This window comes from Dromiciops gliroides, chromosome 2 (genome assembly GCF_019393635.1).
Source record: "Dromiciops gliroides isolate mDroGli1 chromosome 2, mDroGli1.pri, whole genome shotgun sequence".
In the NCBI taxonomy this organism is placed as follows: Eukaryota; Metazoa; Chordata; class Mammalia; order Microbiotheria; family Microbiotheriidae; genus Dromiciops; species Dromiciops gliroides.
Genome location: NC_057862.1, coordinates 369357202 through 369371167, shown reverse-complemented (window position 1 = coordinate 369371167; position 13966 = coordinate 369357202). Strand labels below are relative to the sequence as shown.

Genomic DNA, 13966 nt, shown 5'->3' with positions numbered 1-13966 from the left:
TCACCCTCTTTGCTTCAGTTTTCTCATCTGTAAAATGAGCTGGAGATGAAAATGGAAAAATTGCCAAGAAAAACCCTAATGAGGTTACTAAGAATAAGACACGACTGAAATGGCCCTCCTTAACTATGTAAATGTAAAGTCCCCTTTAGTTGGAGCTACTCCAACGTACTCATTTTGAAACACCAGTATTGGCAACACCTGGGAGTCAAGGTAAAGTCCTAATGAACCTAGAAAGATGCAGGTTCATCTGTTAAGGGCTAAAATAACAAGTGGTGGGAGGAAACTGTTTTTTTCAGCTAAGCAGACATCCACAAGTATGACAAAAAAATTGTTAAGCTTAAAAAAATGCTTAAGCAACTACCCCCAAAATGACATGTTTTAAAATTTCAGATGGAAGCTCTGCCTCTGTCTCCCTTCCCAAACATTAAGCAGCAGCCAGTGTCACCTCGCCGGATTTCTCAACAACACTCCGTTTATGTGTCCCCACACAAGAATGGAACCTGCCTTACCCCAAGGACAGCTCTGCTCTACAAATTCAACGGCAGCCCTTCCAAGGTGAGTTTTAACGGTTTTAAAAATTAGTTTTTCTTTTAGCTATTTTTGCTTTGAACTTTTATTGCAAAGGTACTAAATTTGAGTAAAAATAGAATAGCTTTTCCTATCTGGTTTTCAGTTTCTTTTTGTACTCATCATTACTGTGATTTGAATATTCTCAAGAATTTCATTTAGAAGAAACAGCAATTTTCCAAAATGCCCCTATAGGTACAAGGAACCCTCAAATGATGTGGCAAGCAAGGTCTTTGCTGGTTAACCCACATTTGTTACATGTATTCAGAATGCCACATTAAGATACACCAGCTGGTTTTAGTTACAGAATGTACAGATGTGCCCTGGGAAAATGGGTTACAGGTACTTACCTGCCTTAGGTGAAAATTTGGTTGAGTGACATCAAGATTCCATAACAGGATAGGATCTAAGTCCACTACACTTAGCAGACTGTCCTAGATGCAGTGGGGTTTGGAGGGTTTTGCCTAAAACTATGTGTTATGTGTATGCATATTGCATAGGTGTGTTTGTGTGCATACAGATGCATATACATACACATATGCATGCAAGTTTTTGCCTGAAACTTTTGTTTTTGCCAGAGTTTGAAAGACATCAACAACATGATCAAACATGGTGAACAAAGAAGCAAGAAACGAGCATTAACCATTGATGGCGATACCCAATCACCTACCAAACGCCTCTGCCAGGAAAATGATGATGTGTTACTGAAACGACTACAAGATGTTGTCAGTGAAAGAGCCAATCATTGACATTCATGTGGTTTCAGGGAAAATTTCTTATTCAGGTCAGTTTCCCTTTTCTGAAAGATAGGCATTCCCTTGGAATTTCCAGCTCTGCACATGCAGAGTCTCTTGGGACACCCTAGGTTCAGTACACTACTGCAGAAACTGCAGAATGATTTCAATACTTCTTAAAGTTTTTATTTATCCAAAGTGTAGCATAAAAGAACTTGGCAGTGGGACCTTTAATCTATAATGATCTTGATACAAATACTGATTGGCATTGCCATTGAAATTTTCTTAAGTCATTAAGAAAGTATTGGATGCTCTTCAGGGGACAAATTACATTTATGTGGAATTTTATTCCCATGATCATCTTTGGGATTAGAATAAGGTGAGCAACGAAGTAAAGTTATTCCTTAAAACTGTAGGGATATATTTTTGGAGGGAAATGTCTTCTGTGCCTTTTTCATTTGGCAGACAGAATCTCTTGCTACTTTTAAGTTAAAATGAAGCAGAGAAAAAATTGTAAATGCTCTAGTTTTGAGCCAAATTTTTCTAAAATGTCTCTTATTTCTGTTGTAAATTTAAATAACCTATTTTTGATAACATTAATACCTTTAGCCAAAGCTTTTATAGCTTTCAATTGCTGTCATTCTAAGACAGGAGTTGGCAACCCCCTCTAGTACTTGTGCTAAAAAAGTGACAGGCCACAGAATTACAAGATCTTTAGAAATGGATTTGATTTCAGAGGCTATCTAGTCCAACCTATACCTCAACAGAAATCTCTGCAACATCTCCATCAAGTGGTCATCTAGACTTCACCAGATCTCCAATGGTGAACCTACTACCTCCCAGAGCAGCCCATTCTACTTTGGGGCTGCTCTTCTAGTTAGGAAGTTGAGCTGAAGTCTGCCTTTGTGCAGCTTTCACCTCTAGTACCTAGTTCTACTTTTTGGGCCAAAGTAGGACAGGTCTAATGCCCCCAAAATAGCCCTTTAACTAATGATCCTGTTTCTCCTAAGTTTTTTCTTCTTCCAGATAAAATCCCATATTCTTTGGAGACTAATCTTTTCCTCATTCTATTCATCTTCTTTGTACTTGCTCCAGCTTGTCAACATTCCAAAATGGCATGACCTATTCTCAATGAAGTTTTGATCACTATTTCCCTTTCTAAATGCTCACAATTTTAAGTTTTAGAATTTTTCTGGGAATTGAAGCAATGTTTTTACCAGTTATCATTAGGTGATCTGTGGACAAAGCCATTATTCATATACCTTAATCTTTACTCAGATTGAAAGTCTGTTCAGATAGTAGCCTCTTAACCAGATAATTCTCTTCCTGAATCTTGAATTTTTCTTTTAGTTTCTTGCCAAAGACTCCATAAATCTTTAGCAATGCTTCCTAGATTTTTTAATGGTATGACTTATCCCTTTACAAATCATCTGGAGTGAATAGTTTGCCATTTGTCAGAACACTTTATCACATCCTTGGTAACACTCCCAGAAAAATACCAAAGCTCAGCATTGTCTACACTACCAGCATTGTTTGCCCCACATTCAAACTTCCCATCTCTAAAATCCCAGTACGATAACAGCAATGGGTATGGCAAAACTACAGCGAAGCACTTTTCCTGTACTTATGTTGAGCAGCTTGGGAGATGGCTCTCTCACCTCTTCAGACATGTACATGCCCAGAGACGTTTAAATGACTTGCCCAAGGTCACACAGCTTCGAATCTAGGTCCTTATACTCCATCCTGTTACCTTGCTTCTAAGAATAAACCTTACTCTTAGTTTCAAGTCATCTTTTAAACTGAAATAGGGTTTGTTAACATTTATGAAAACATAATTTGTGTAGTATCTACACCTTTCTAAGTGAAGATACAGCGTACTTACATGTACATGTCTATGTAACTATGACAAAGTCTTTTCTACTTTCACTGATAGCATGCAAAAAGGCCTGTACTTCCACAGGAACATCTTTTTAGTTTAAAAAATGTTTAGATGAGGCTTTAAGTTGTTTATTCCTTTTGTCTTAATTGGTATCGCTTAATAAACCATTCAAAGTTTTCACATTTACTTCCAAGAAACTTGTGACTGGAAACATTTGTGCCAGCATTTAAAGCCTACTTTTTAAAATTTCAGTGTTCTAGGTCAACAGCTGCTAACAGGAGAATGACCTGTTTAGGAAACATTATCAAAAGTAAACCCAGTAAGTATCCAGGAGTAAGCTCCATATGTTCAAATATACACTATATTAAGATGATCATTGATGAACACCCCCCCCCCAGCATCATAGTAAAATACCTAATTAGTCGATCAGCTGACAATTGTGAAAGCACAAGTAATTTGGCTTGGCATTTCTGGTTACAATCAACTTAAAAGACTGCATCAGATGAACTCACCACCCGGAACTTTGGAGCCAATTCATACATACACATATATAATCCAACCTTTTAAAAACAAACAAAAACACACAAAAAAGCAATTTACAGTTATCACAGTGCTTTCTAAGCATTCTAGAATTTATTTAGAAACAGTGTCATCAATATAATTAATGTATCATGGGCAAAATGGTATACTATATTCTAAACTTCAAATTCTTAGAGAATAATTTATTCCAAATGGAAATGACAGAGGGTCATCAGAATGGCTTAACTCAGATGCAAGCCTACAAAGGCTTGTCTTAGCATAGGAATTCTGGTCAACAAAGCAATTATGAAGGGTACATGACATAGGGCCAGTAAATAGCCATTATAATATAGTACAGGGTGGCTTAACCTTTTTCCACTTGTGACCCCATGACAGCAAATGCAGTGCAGATTGCACATGCTGTGTGTTCAGAACAAAGGCTACACTGACCCCCAAAGGCTCAGTCCAGGGTGAGTGGCAGTCCGCTGGGAATGACAGGCACAGAAGAATGTTTTTAACTTCAGCTAAGGCAGGAGCTTTTCCTTCCCCCCTTTGGGCCAGAAGACAAAGGCCCTGAGGCTTTCCAGATGACTGGACAGGAGACTTCTAGATCCAGGTAATCTTCCCTCTTTCCCACCATGGTTGATTGAGCAGCAGTCAAACGCTTTGAATCTGGTCTATCCTGACTAGAATCCTGTTGAAGCCAGGCTTATTAACTTATGTCTCTAGTTCTCATCCCTCTTATGAAACAATGTAGAAAAGAGGCTGAGACAAGCAAGAGTCCAGGTCCTAGAAGCACAGCAAGCATGATTTTTTTTTTGTTTTATGGTACTCCACAAATGGAGGCCAACTGGCTAGAGTCCTGAAACAAGGGAAAAACAAGTGAATCTATGAATTGCAATCAATCACAAGTACACATCCTATCTACTAAGGGTCTAAGATAAGAGCCTACAGTTTGTTCAAGCAGTTATTTTACTTCACAGGGTCCCGTATGGGAACAGGGATACATGTCACTTATCACTATTATGTACCTTTGTACCATTTCTAAATCTACTTCTCAGCTTTGAGAATGAGCATTCTCAGGAATCAAATACATTCCAGTTCTATGAGAAGTCTCACTACACTGCCTCTCCAAGCCAGTTCATAATTTAGCAATCCCCCCAAAATGACCAAGAGTAACATCAATATTCAAGTTTTACTAAAAATAACTAGCACCCACATTTATATGTCACTTTAAAGCTGGCATTTTCTTATAACATGTGTGGGCTTGATTTGGCCTAAAGACTGTGATCTAAGAAATTCTTTAAGCCTTCAAGTTGCAGAGAAGATGCCAAACTGCAATTGGTAGATAGGGTTCCCAATAAAAATTCAAGACCAATCCCTATTACCACTAACAGTTTATACATGAGGAAACAGGCTTATTTTATTTCACTGTCAGAGACTGCAGGGCACTCATCTAATTTAAGAACCAGATTTAAACTCAAGCTTTTGGTTCGAGTTTGGTGCCCTCTCAAAACAGCTTCCAAACACAAGAAAAATATTTTTTACCTTGTACAATCAAACCTAGGTGGCATAGTTAGACCCACTAACGAAAGAATGAAGTGGTTCTAAAGAAACACAAAAATGAACAAGAACAAGGTAGTGAAATTTCACAGGGCTGCTGAGTACCAGAGCCAAGATTTGAAATTGGATCCCTTAATTCTAAACATAGCATTCTTTCTTTTCTTTTTTTTTTTTTGAGAGGCAATGGGGGTTAAGTGACTTGCCCAGGGTCACACAACTAGTAAATGTCAAGTGTCTGAGGCCAGATTTGAATTCAGGTACTCCTGAATCCAGGGCTGGTGCTTTATCCACTGCACTACCTAGCTGTCCCCCATAGCATTCTTTCCACCATGCTGTCAGGGGAATATGCACCAGCACATAACTAAGGCAAGAGCCTTAGAGGCAACTGGTGGCTTAATGCATAGCGCACTGGGCCCCAAGTCAGGAAGACTGGAGTTAAAATCTAGGCTCAGACATTAGCTGTGACCCTGAGCAAGTCATTTAACCAGTGTTTGCCTCAGTCTCCTATAATACTGGATCATAATAGCATCAACCATCCAGGGTTCTTGTGAAGATCAAATGAGGTTATCTGTAAAGCACTTAGCAAGGTACCTGGCACACATAACAAGTGCTCAATAAAATGCTCTATCCTTCTAAGTGATATAGAAACAATCTTAAGACCTCCAAAGATCAGTCTTTGAGGATCCTGTTATGGATAGTAAATGCCCCTTCCCTTCCACCTTTCCATGTGTAACAAACCTAAGATGTCTTAAGACAGTAAGACCTCTAAAGATCAACATTTGCATGTTACTCTACCATAACGGTAGTACCCATTTCAGCTGTATGGGGGGGAGGGCAATTGCGGTTAAGTGACTTGCCCAGGGTCACACAGCTAGTGTTAACTGACTGAGGCCGCCTGACTCCAAGACTGGTACTCTATCCACTGCGCCACCTAGAGGCCCCTCACCTGTATTCTTAACAGGCTAAGAGCTTATGAAATATTTGATTCATTCCCCTTGCATTTAGATGAGCAGAAGCTTCCTTACCTTTGAGACAGGCAGAAAGCTCCCGTCTGAGGCTGAGTCCCCTTGTAGATAGGATTATTGAAACGACCTGGTAGGATAAAAAGGCAACCTAAAATAAACTTTGACGTTTTCCTAAAATTAAGCTACCAGCTCAGCCCCTACGGTTCCCAAAATTGCCTCATCAGTTTATCCCTTTCCTCCGAGCTCCCACAAGGCTTTGTACCAGTCCAGCAGTTCACTATCGAAGGACGAAGTGTGTGAAAGGTACAGGGTTTGAGAGGGCTGGAAGCTGACCCTTCAAACACGGGAAAACCCTTTCAGGAGTTTCTTTCCCTGCACTATCAATGACCAGGTCACAGTTAAGACCGTGATCACTTTCGAATGCAGGGCCAGGAAGGGGTGGTCCAGGAGGCAGCCAGAACTCAGGCCACGCGAATGGAACCAACCACCCCAGCACACAACGGCGACGGAAGGTGCCCGGGTACCGGGGTACCCGGGTACCCCCCCCCCCGCCCCGAGGAGAATGCACGTGCACTCATTCATTCACAGGAAGGGAGAAAGCCTCCAGCCTAACCTTTGCCTGCACAGGAATCCTGATTCCTTTCCACGGAATTTCTATCGGCTTTTGCTGTACTCAGGAAGATTCCCGGCTTCCTGAGAAGCCGAATCCATTTCGACAACCCTAGTTCTTATTAAGTCCTCCCTTTGTCGCGCCATCTCTGCACCTCCTGACCAGCCGGGGTAGGGTCTAATCCCTCTTCCCCAAGACTCGGGCTGGCGGTTATATTGCCCGATACCCTCCCGAGCGCTACGGCGCCCAAAGCGCGCAGACCCTCCCCGCACCACGCCGAGCTCACGGGGAGTCGCAAGCAGCCCGTGCTCCACGTGCGCACCCTGCGTTACACGTCCACGTCCCGAAGTCCAGGGCCCTTACACTGCGGGAGGGGAGCAATGGGACCACAGCCCACGCAGAAAAGGCCCGACTCTGCTCTCACTGGTCCTCCGCAGTGAAAACTCAGGGAGGGTCAAGCCGCCGGGGACTCCAACGCCGAGGAGGGGCGGATGATGGCGGATGGCAAGAAGCCGAAAGCTGTCGGAACGACTCCATGGCAGCAGCTGTGAAAGGAAAGAGGGAAGTCTGGGAGAAAGTTTATAAGGCAATACCCATAGCGTCACTTCCGCCTAGTCTGGGCAGGCGCGGAGCACGTGGGTCGGCTACAGCGCCTGCTGCTGGACGGGACTGGAGGTGTAGGGTTCCTTCCTTCCGCTCCCCTAAACTTGTGGGACACAGTGGGTAGAATACAGTGCCTGGAGTCTGGAAGATTCATCTTCCTAAGGTCAAATCTGGCCTCAGACACGACTAGCTGGGTGACCCCGGAAAGGTCATGTCATCCTGTTTGTCTCAGTTTCCCCATCTGTATAATGAGCTGAAGGAAATGTCAAATCACTCCAATTCTAAACCCTGAATGGGGTTTTTCTCACAAAGAGTCAGACGTTACGGAACAACAACCTGCCCTTTGAGGGGGAGAGAAGGACCTTGTTCCAGTAATCCGCATATCGCTGCTTCTGTAAAGCAGAGGAGAAAGGGACACTCTGTGCGGACCAGCCACAAAGACACTCAGATGTTCCTGCAAACATGTATGTATGCATATTCAGACAAGGCTTTGCATCCAGACTACCCACAGAAATATGGATGCACACGCACCCTTAAAAAGCTTTCCCTTTACCCTGCTGTCTTCCTCTACCTTTCTTCTGTTTGCAGCCAAATTCCTGGTACCTAGCACTGATTTGTTCTCAGTGAGCACATATAAAATGCTTGTTGAATGGGAATCAGATCTGGTCCCAATCCTTCATTGAATGGATGACAAAACCAGCAGGAGGGAAAGGAAATCGCACGGCTAGGACCATCCTCAATTCAGCTCAAGCCACTGTAATTTCGTCTAGTCTGTCTCGCATTTCATTATACCACATTGTGAGTCTGCACATAGCTGGGTGCATTGACGTTGTGTCTCCTGCACACGCTCTGTTCATATGAATCTCTCTCTCCATCAAGCCCTTTCCAGGATTTTTGCCTCTTTACTGGAATAAACCCGGGCAGGAAGGAAGACCAACTTCCCTTTGGTCTGTCAGTACCTTTTGAATGTACACCAGTTTAACTTAGACAATCAGTCACTCTTTTCCACGTATGGTTAAACGACCAGAACCAGTTACAGAGTGTTAGCATATGCTCCGAAGCAGAAGGCAGGGCATTTCCATTACATATCATCATGCCTTTCCTGTAGCTGGCCCCCCAGCCTCTTCCACAAGGGAACTGCCTCAGTTGGGCAAGCAGGTGGTGCATGCACATCAGCCCTATTCCATATACACACATACATAGCTAAACATGATGTAGAATCAGCCTCATTACACCCATACATTTACAAGGTGTGCCTAGAGACATATGGATATGGATACAAATATATGTATTGTATAATGGGGCTGATCGTTCTATCAATGGAGATATGTGCATATTTACACATATCAGTTATATACATCTATATGCACATATATGCAAAATTCTTGAGTAGGAATTGTCTCACTTTTGTCTGTCTACTGACTGACACATAGACATTTAATAAATACTTGTTGATTAATTGATTCAGAGAGGAGAAAGAAGAGGGTTTGTTTTGCCATAGGGCAATAGATTGGCATACTTTTCTCAAACCAAATGTCAGGGCTGAGACCCTAGGCTATGTATGAGACTCTAGACTGTGTCCCGGTGGATGGAGACCCAACGGTTATGGAGGGCTGAGGTATCTTTGATTCACTCAGTCCTCCTTCCCCACAAGTTTGGATTTTGATAGCTGGATACATAGTGGATAGAGAGAGGGACTAAGAGTCAAGAAACCTGGAATTTGAATCCTACCTCAGACACCGACTAGCTATGCAACCCTAAGAAAATCACTTTCTTTTAGTCTCAATTTCCTCATCTATAAAACGAGGATAATAATAACACCTACTTTACATGGATGTTGTGAAGATTAAATGAAATAACATGAGATGTCCTCAAAGTTTTAAGCTTAAAACTGCAGAAAGACTTTGAGGACACCAAATATGTGTAAATCGCTTTTCAAACCTCAAGTGCTGTATCATTGTTAGCTATTATTATTATTATTAACATTACTATTACTAATTATGATTATTTGATTCCCTCCCCCACCATGGTTGGAATTGGGGAGATTCTGGACTTGGACAGGGTCTGTGTGGTCAAATGGCAAGAGGTCTAGTGTCTAGGCTCTCAATGGTTATAATCTCTATGGTATCTAAATCCTTTCTAATGCTAATGTTCTATATCAACTCATGTAAGACTTTAAGGTTTGCAAACCACTTTCCTTAGAACAAACCACCAAGGTAGTAGTATTATCCCCATTTTTCAGGTGAAATTACTGAGGCTCTGGTATGTTGTTATTTACCTATAATCCCAAATCTAGTAAGTGGACAAGCCTGGAACAGAACCAGAGTCTGCCCCTTCCAGTGTCCTGTCTACTATGCTCACAGTGAGGCAGTGTGGGGCACTTTTGTGACTGGAGTGGAGTAAGCTTCCTTCCAAACTCTTCTGGAGCTAAACCTTTTCACCTGCCTCCCCATATCTCCTTACAGCCCTGAGAAATGACCAGAGTTCAAGAGAAGGCAAGATAAAGAAGACAAAGACATACAGAGAAATGGAGGATTGGGGGAAAAGAGGACAGAGAGGAAGTTGGATGCCAGAGGCTCTGGGAGAAAGAAGGATGGATAAAAATCAACCCCAAACTAAGAATAAGCAGAAACTTAGTAATAGAAGCTGAGAGGTAAATAGAGAAAGAGAAGAACTGAAGCGAGAGAAGAAAGATCTATCAGTCATTCTGCATGTGCTTGTCATTGTAAGGATGTCACTCTTAGGCATCTTCTGCCCCAGCAGGGAAGGGACTAACTGGAGATGTTTGGAGAGAGAGATGGCAGAGCCTGCCCAGGGAACAAAGGAAGGGGTGTGTGTGTGTGTGTGTGTGTGTGTGTGTGTGTGTGTGTGTGTGTGTGTGTGTGTGTGTGTATTTCAATTTGTTCCTCTTGGGCCCCTTTCCTCTGGTAGAACTAGAAGAAGTGAATGGATATTATCAGGAGATAAGATTTCAGTTTGATATAACTTCCAGTGAGGTATAACTTCTAGTTCTCAGACCTGTCCATCCTATCCAGTCTTCAAGAGCCACCTTTCTAATCCCCCCAATTCCTCTTTCCCCTTTTCTTTTTTTTTTTTTAGTGAGGCAATTGGGGTTAAGTGACTTGCCCAGGGTCACACAGCTAGTAAGTGTTAAGTGTCTGAGGCTGGATTTGAACTCAGGTACTCCTGACTCCAGGGCCGGTGCTCTATCCACTGCACCATCTAGCTGCCCCACTTTCCCCTTTTCTTAATCCTTTATAGTCTGGCTTCTAACCTTATCATTCCATGGATACTGCTTTCTCCAAAGATCTTGCAGTTGCCAAATCCAATGTTCTTTCCTCCATCCTCATTCTTCTTGACCTCTCTGTATCCTTTGACACTGTTGATCACTCTCTCCTCCCTGTTACTCTCTTCTCTTTAGGATTTTGGGATAACACTCCTTCCTGGTTCTCCTCCTACCTGTCTGACTGCTCCTCTTCTATCTCCTTTGCTGGATCCTCCTCCAGATCACACCTAACTGTGGATGTCCCTCAGGGTTCAGTCCTGAGCCATCTTCTCTTCTCCTTTTGTAGTACTTAGTGATCTTATTAACTCCCATGAATTTAATTACTGTCTCTGCCACTGATGCTCAAATCTACCTATCCCGCTTCAGTCTCTCTGCTGACCTCTGGTCTCACATCTCCAACTGTTTTCTTAACATCTCAAACTGGATATCAATATGTTCAAAACTGAACTCATTATCTTTCCCCTTAAAGTCTCTCCCTCCTCCCACCCCATTCCCTATTACTGTAGATAGAGGTCAACAGCATCTCCTTAGTCCCTTAGGTTGCCTAGAAGCCTCCCTATCTTTCACCCTCCATATCCAAGCTGTTGCCAATGCCTGTCAATTTCACCTTTGCAGCATCTCTGGAATACATCCCTTCTCTCCTCTGACATTGTCACCACCCTGGTCTAGGCCCTCACACCTGGACTACTGCAATCATCTGCTGGTGGGTCTGCCTACCTCATGCTTCTCCCCTCTCTACTAAAGTTTTTTTTCCTAAAACACAACAGGTCAGACGATCTCTCTCTCTCTCTCTCTCTCTCTCTCTCTCTCTCTCTCTCTCTCTCTCTCTCTCTCTCTCTCTCTCACACACACACACACACACACACACACAAACACAGAGTAAACTCCAGTGGCTTCCTATTGCCTCCAGGATCAAGTACAAAATGCTCTGTTTCACATTCAGAGCCCTTCACAATCCAGCCTCCTCCTACCTTTCCAGTCTTCTTACACTTTACTCCCTAACATGTCCCCTTCAATCCAGTGACACTGGCCTTCTGACTGTTCCACAAACAAGACATTCCATATGTGGCCTTCCCCCATGCCTGGAAAGTTCTCCCTCCTCCCTTCCCGTTACTGCCTTCTCTGGCTTCCTTTAAATCCCAGCAAAAATCCCACCTTCCACAGGAAGCTTCCCCAGCCCCTCTTAATTCCAGTGACTTCCCTGTGTTAATTATCTCCTAGTTATCCTGTATATATCTTGCTAGGTATATATTTGCTTGGGTGTTGTCTCCTCTATTAGAATCGTAAGCTCCATTAAAGCAGGAACTGTCTTTTGTCTCTTTTTGTATCTCAGCACTTAGCACAGGAGGTGCTTAATAAATGTTTAGTGATTGATTTGATTGTCAAACATCTATTGTGTACCCCCTGCCCCCCTCCAACCAGCCATTCACCTTAACATGCATAGGGCTGCATCAATCAGCTTCTCCAATTATTTTCTGCTAATACTGAGGATTGACCATATAACTCCCACCCCCTAAAAAAAGCCCAACTGCTCTCCCCACAAAAAAAACAACCCAGCCTCCTCTAGTGGCTTTCTATTACCTCTAGAATGAAATATAAACTCTTCTTGATGACATTTAAAGCCCTACACAACCTGCCCCCAACCTACTTTTCCTAATCTGTTATTACACTCATTCCCCTACATTCACTCTACAATTCAGCCAGATTAGCCTTTTTACTGTTTTTCATACATGATTGTTGAGTTGTTTCAGTCACATCTGACTCTCCATGAACCCTTTTGGGGTTTTCTTGGCAAAAATACTGGAGTGGTTTGCCATTTCCTTCTCCAGCTAATTTATAGGTGAGGAAACTGGGGCAAACTGGGGGAAGTGACTTGCCCAGGGGCATACAGCTAGTATCTGAGGCCAGATTTGAACTCAGGAAGATGAGTCGTCCCCACTTGCAGGCCTAGCGCTCTGTGTACTATGGCGCCACCCAGCCATATATGATATCATATATGATATCTCAGAGCAAAGAGCTTTGAGGAAAGAGGAACTGGTTTCAAACCTCACTTCTGATGCTTAACACCTGTATGACCTTGGAAAATCATTTAACCTCCTAGGCCTCGGTTTCCTCATTTCTAAAATGAGAGGGGGGGAGCTTGATTGCCTCTGAGGCCCCTTCCAGTTCTAGCCTAACAATCCCCTTTCTTCCAATGCCTTTGCACTGGCTGTGCCCCATGCATGAAATTCACTCCTTCTTCATCTCCACTCTTTAGTATCTATCCCCAGTTTTCTTTGGGACTGAGCTTAAGAACTCCCTTCTCCATGAAGCCTTTCCTCACTCCCTAAAACTAACTTATAATAATAGAGGCAAGTCCTTTTGATCATGTGTTCTGGCCCTGTGAGGAACAAAAAAAAAAAAGGATTTCAACCCTTTACTAAAGGACAAGTGTAAGCCTGCGAGCCTCCTTCCCCACCTCATGATGGGGTGGCTACATCAGAGTGGATGGGCTACCACGCCCCCTCAGCAGGTCTCAAAAGGAATGACTTTGCCTCCTGCCATTTTTTCTTTCTACCTGCTGAGGGTGTGACAATGCTGAGAAACTTACTTCCTTTTTAGGACTTTCCATGATTGGGGAGAAGGGATTCTGCCCCTGCCCCTGCCCCTGCCTCAGTCCTAGCATCTACACCAGCTGCTTTCACATGTTAGCAGGCATATATATGTGTTGTCTATATGAGTCTGAGACTGCACCTCTTCACAGCTGTGGCATGACCTACTCTTTTTTTTTTTTTTTTGGTGAGGCAATTGGGGTTAAGTGACTTGCCCAGGGTCACACAGCTAGTAAGTGTTAAGTGTCTGAGGCCAGATTTGAACTCAGGTCCTCCTGAATCCAGGACTGGTGCTTTATCCACTGCACCACCTAGCTGCCCCTATGGCCTACTCTTGATGAAGCCATGCAGGACCTCTAGAATGAGTTTCCTTTTCTGGATATTCATTAGCCATCTCTTTAATGTTCTGTTGTAGTCTCTTCCCAAAATTGAAGTTAAAATTACTAGACTATAGTTTGCAGAGTGTTCTCTTCACTTTTTTGGGGGGAGGGCAGGGGGACAATCAGGACATTTGTCTTTCTTCAGTACTATGGCATTTCCCTAACTTCCCATGGTCTTTTAAAGCTCAAGGACAGAAGGCTTTGCAATCACATCTGTCAGCCCTTTCAGTATTCAATCTGGGCCAGGGGATTTGGATTCATCAGTAAGT

The 13966-nt window shown here is 42.9% G+C and overlaps 1 protein-coding gene, 1 long non-coding RNA gene and 1 other non-coding gene across 3 annotated transcripts in view; 1 reads left to right on the top strand and 2 right to left on the bottom strand.

The window, feature by feature from the left end:
- Nucleotides 1–1680, top strand: part of RBL1 (RB transcriptional corepressor like 1) — a 64193-nt gene extending 62513 nt beyond the window's left edge. The window contains exons 21-22 of the mRNA XM_043984333.1: nucleotides 391–555; nucleotides 1146–1680. Coding sequence (XP_043840268.1) covers nucleotides 391–555; nucleotides 1146–1316 — 336 coding nt within the window. The 3' untranslated portion in view covers nucleotides 1317–1680. The remainder of the gene's footprint in view (nucleotides 1–390; nucleotides 556–1145) is intronic.
- Nucleotides 1665–7397, bottom strand: LOC122741174. Its single transcript, XR_006354829.1, has 3 exons — nucleotides 7201–7397; nucleotides 6288–6354; nucleotides 1665–4561 (listed from the first exon to the last, which is right to left on the bottom strand). It is a non-coding gene; the product is annotated as an uncharacterized LOC122741174 (long non-coding RNA).
- LOC122745044 lies at nucleotides 6521–6655 on the bottom strand. The gene has a single exon (XR_006355339.1). It is a non-coding gene; the product is annotated as a small nucleolar RNA SNORA71 (small nucleolar RNA).
- Nucleotides 7398–13966: the final 6569 nt, after the last annotated feature.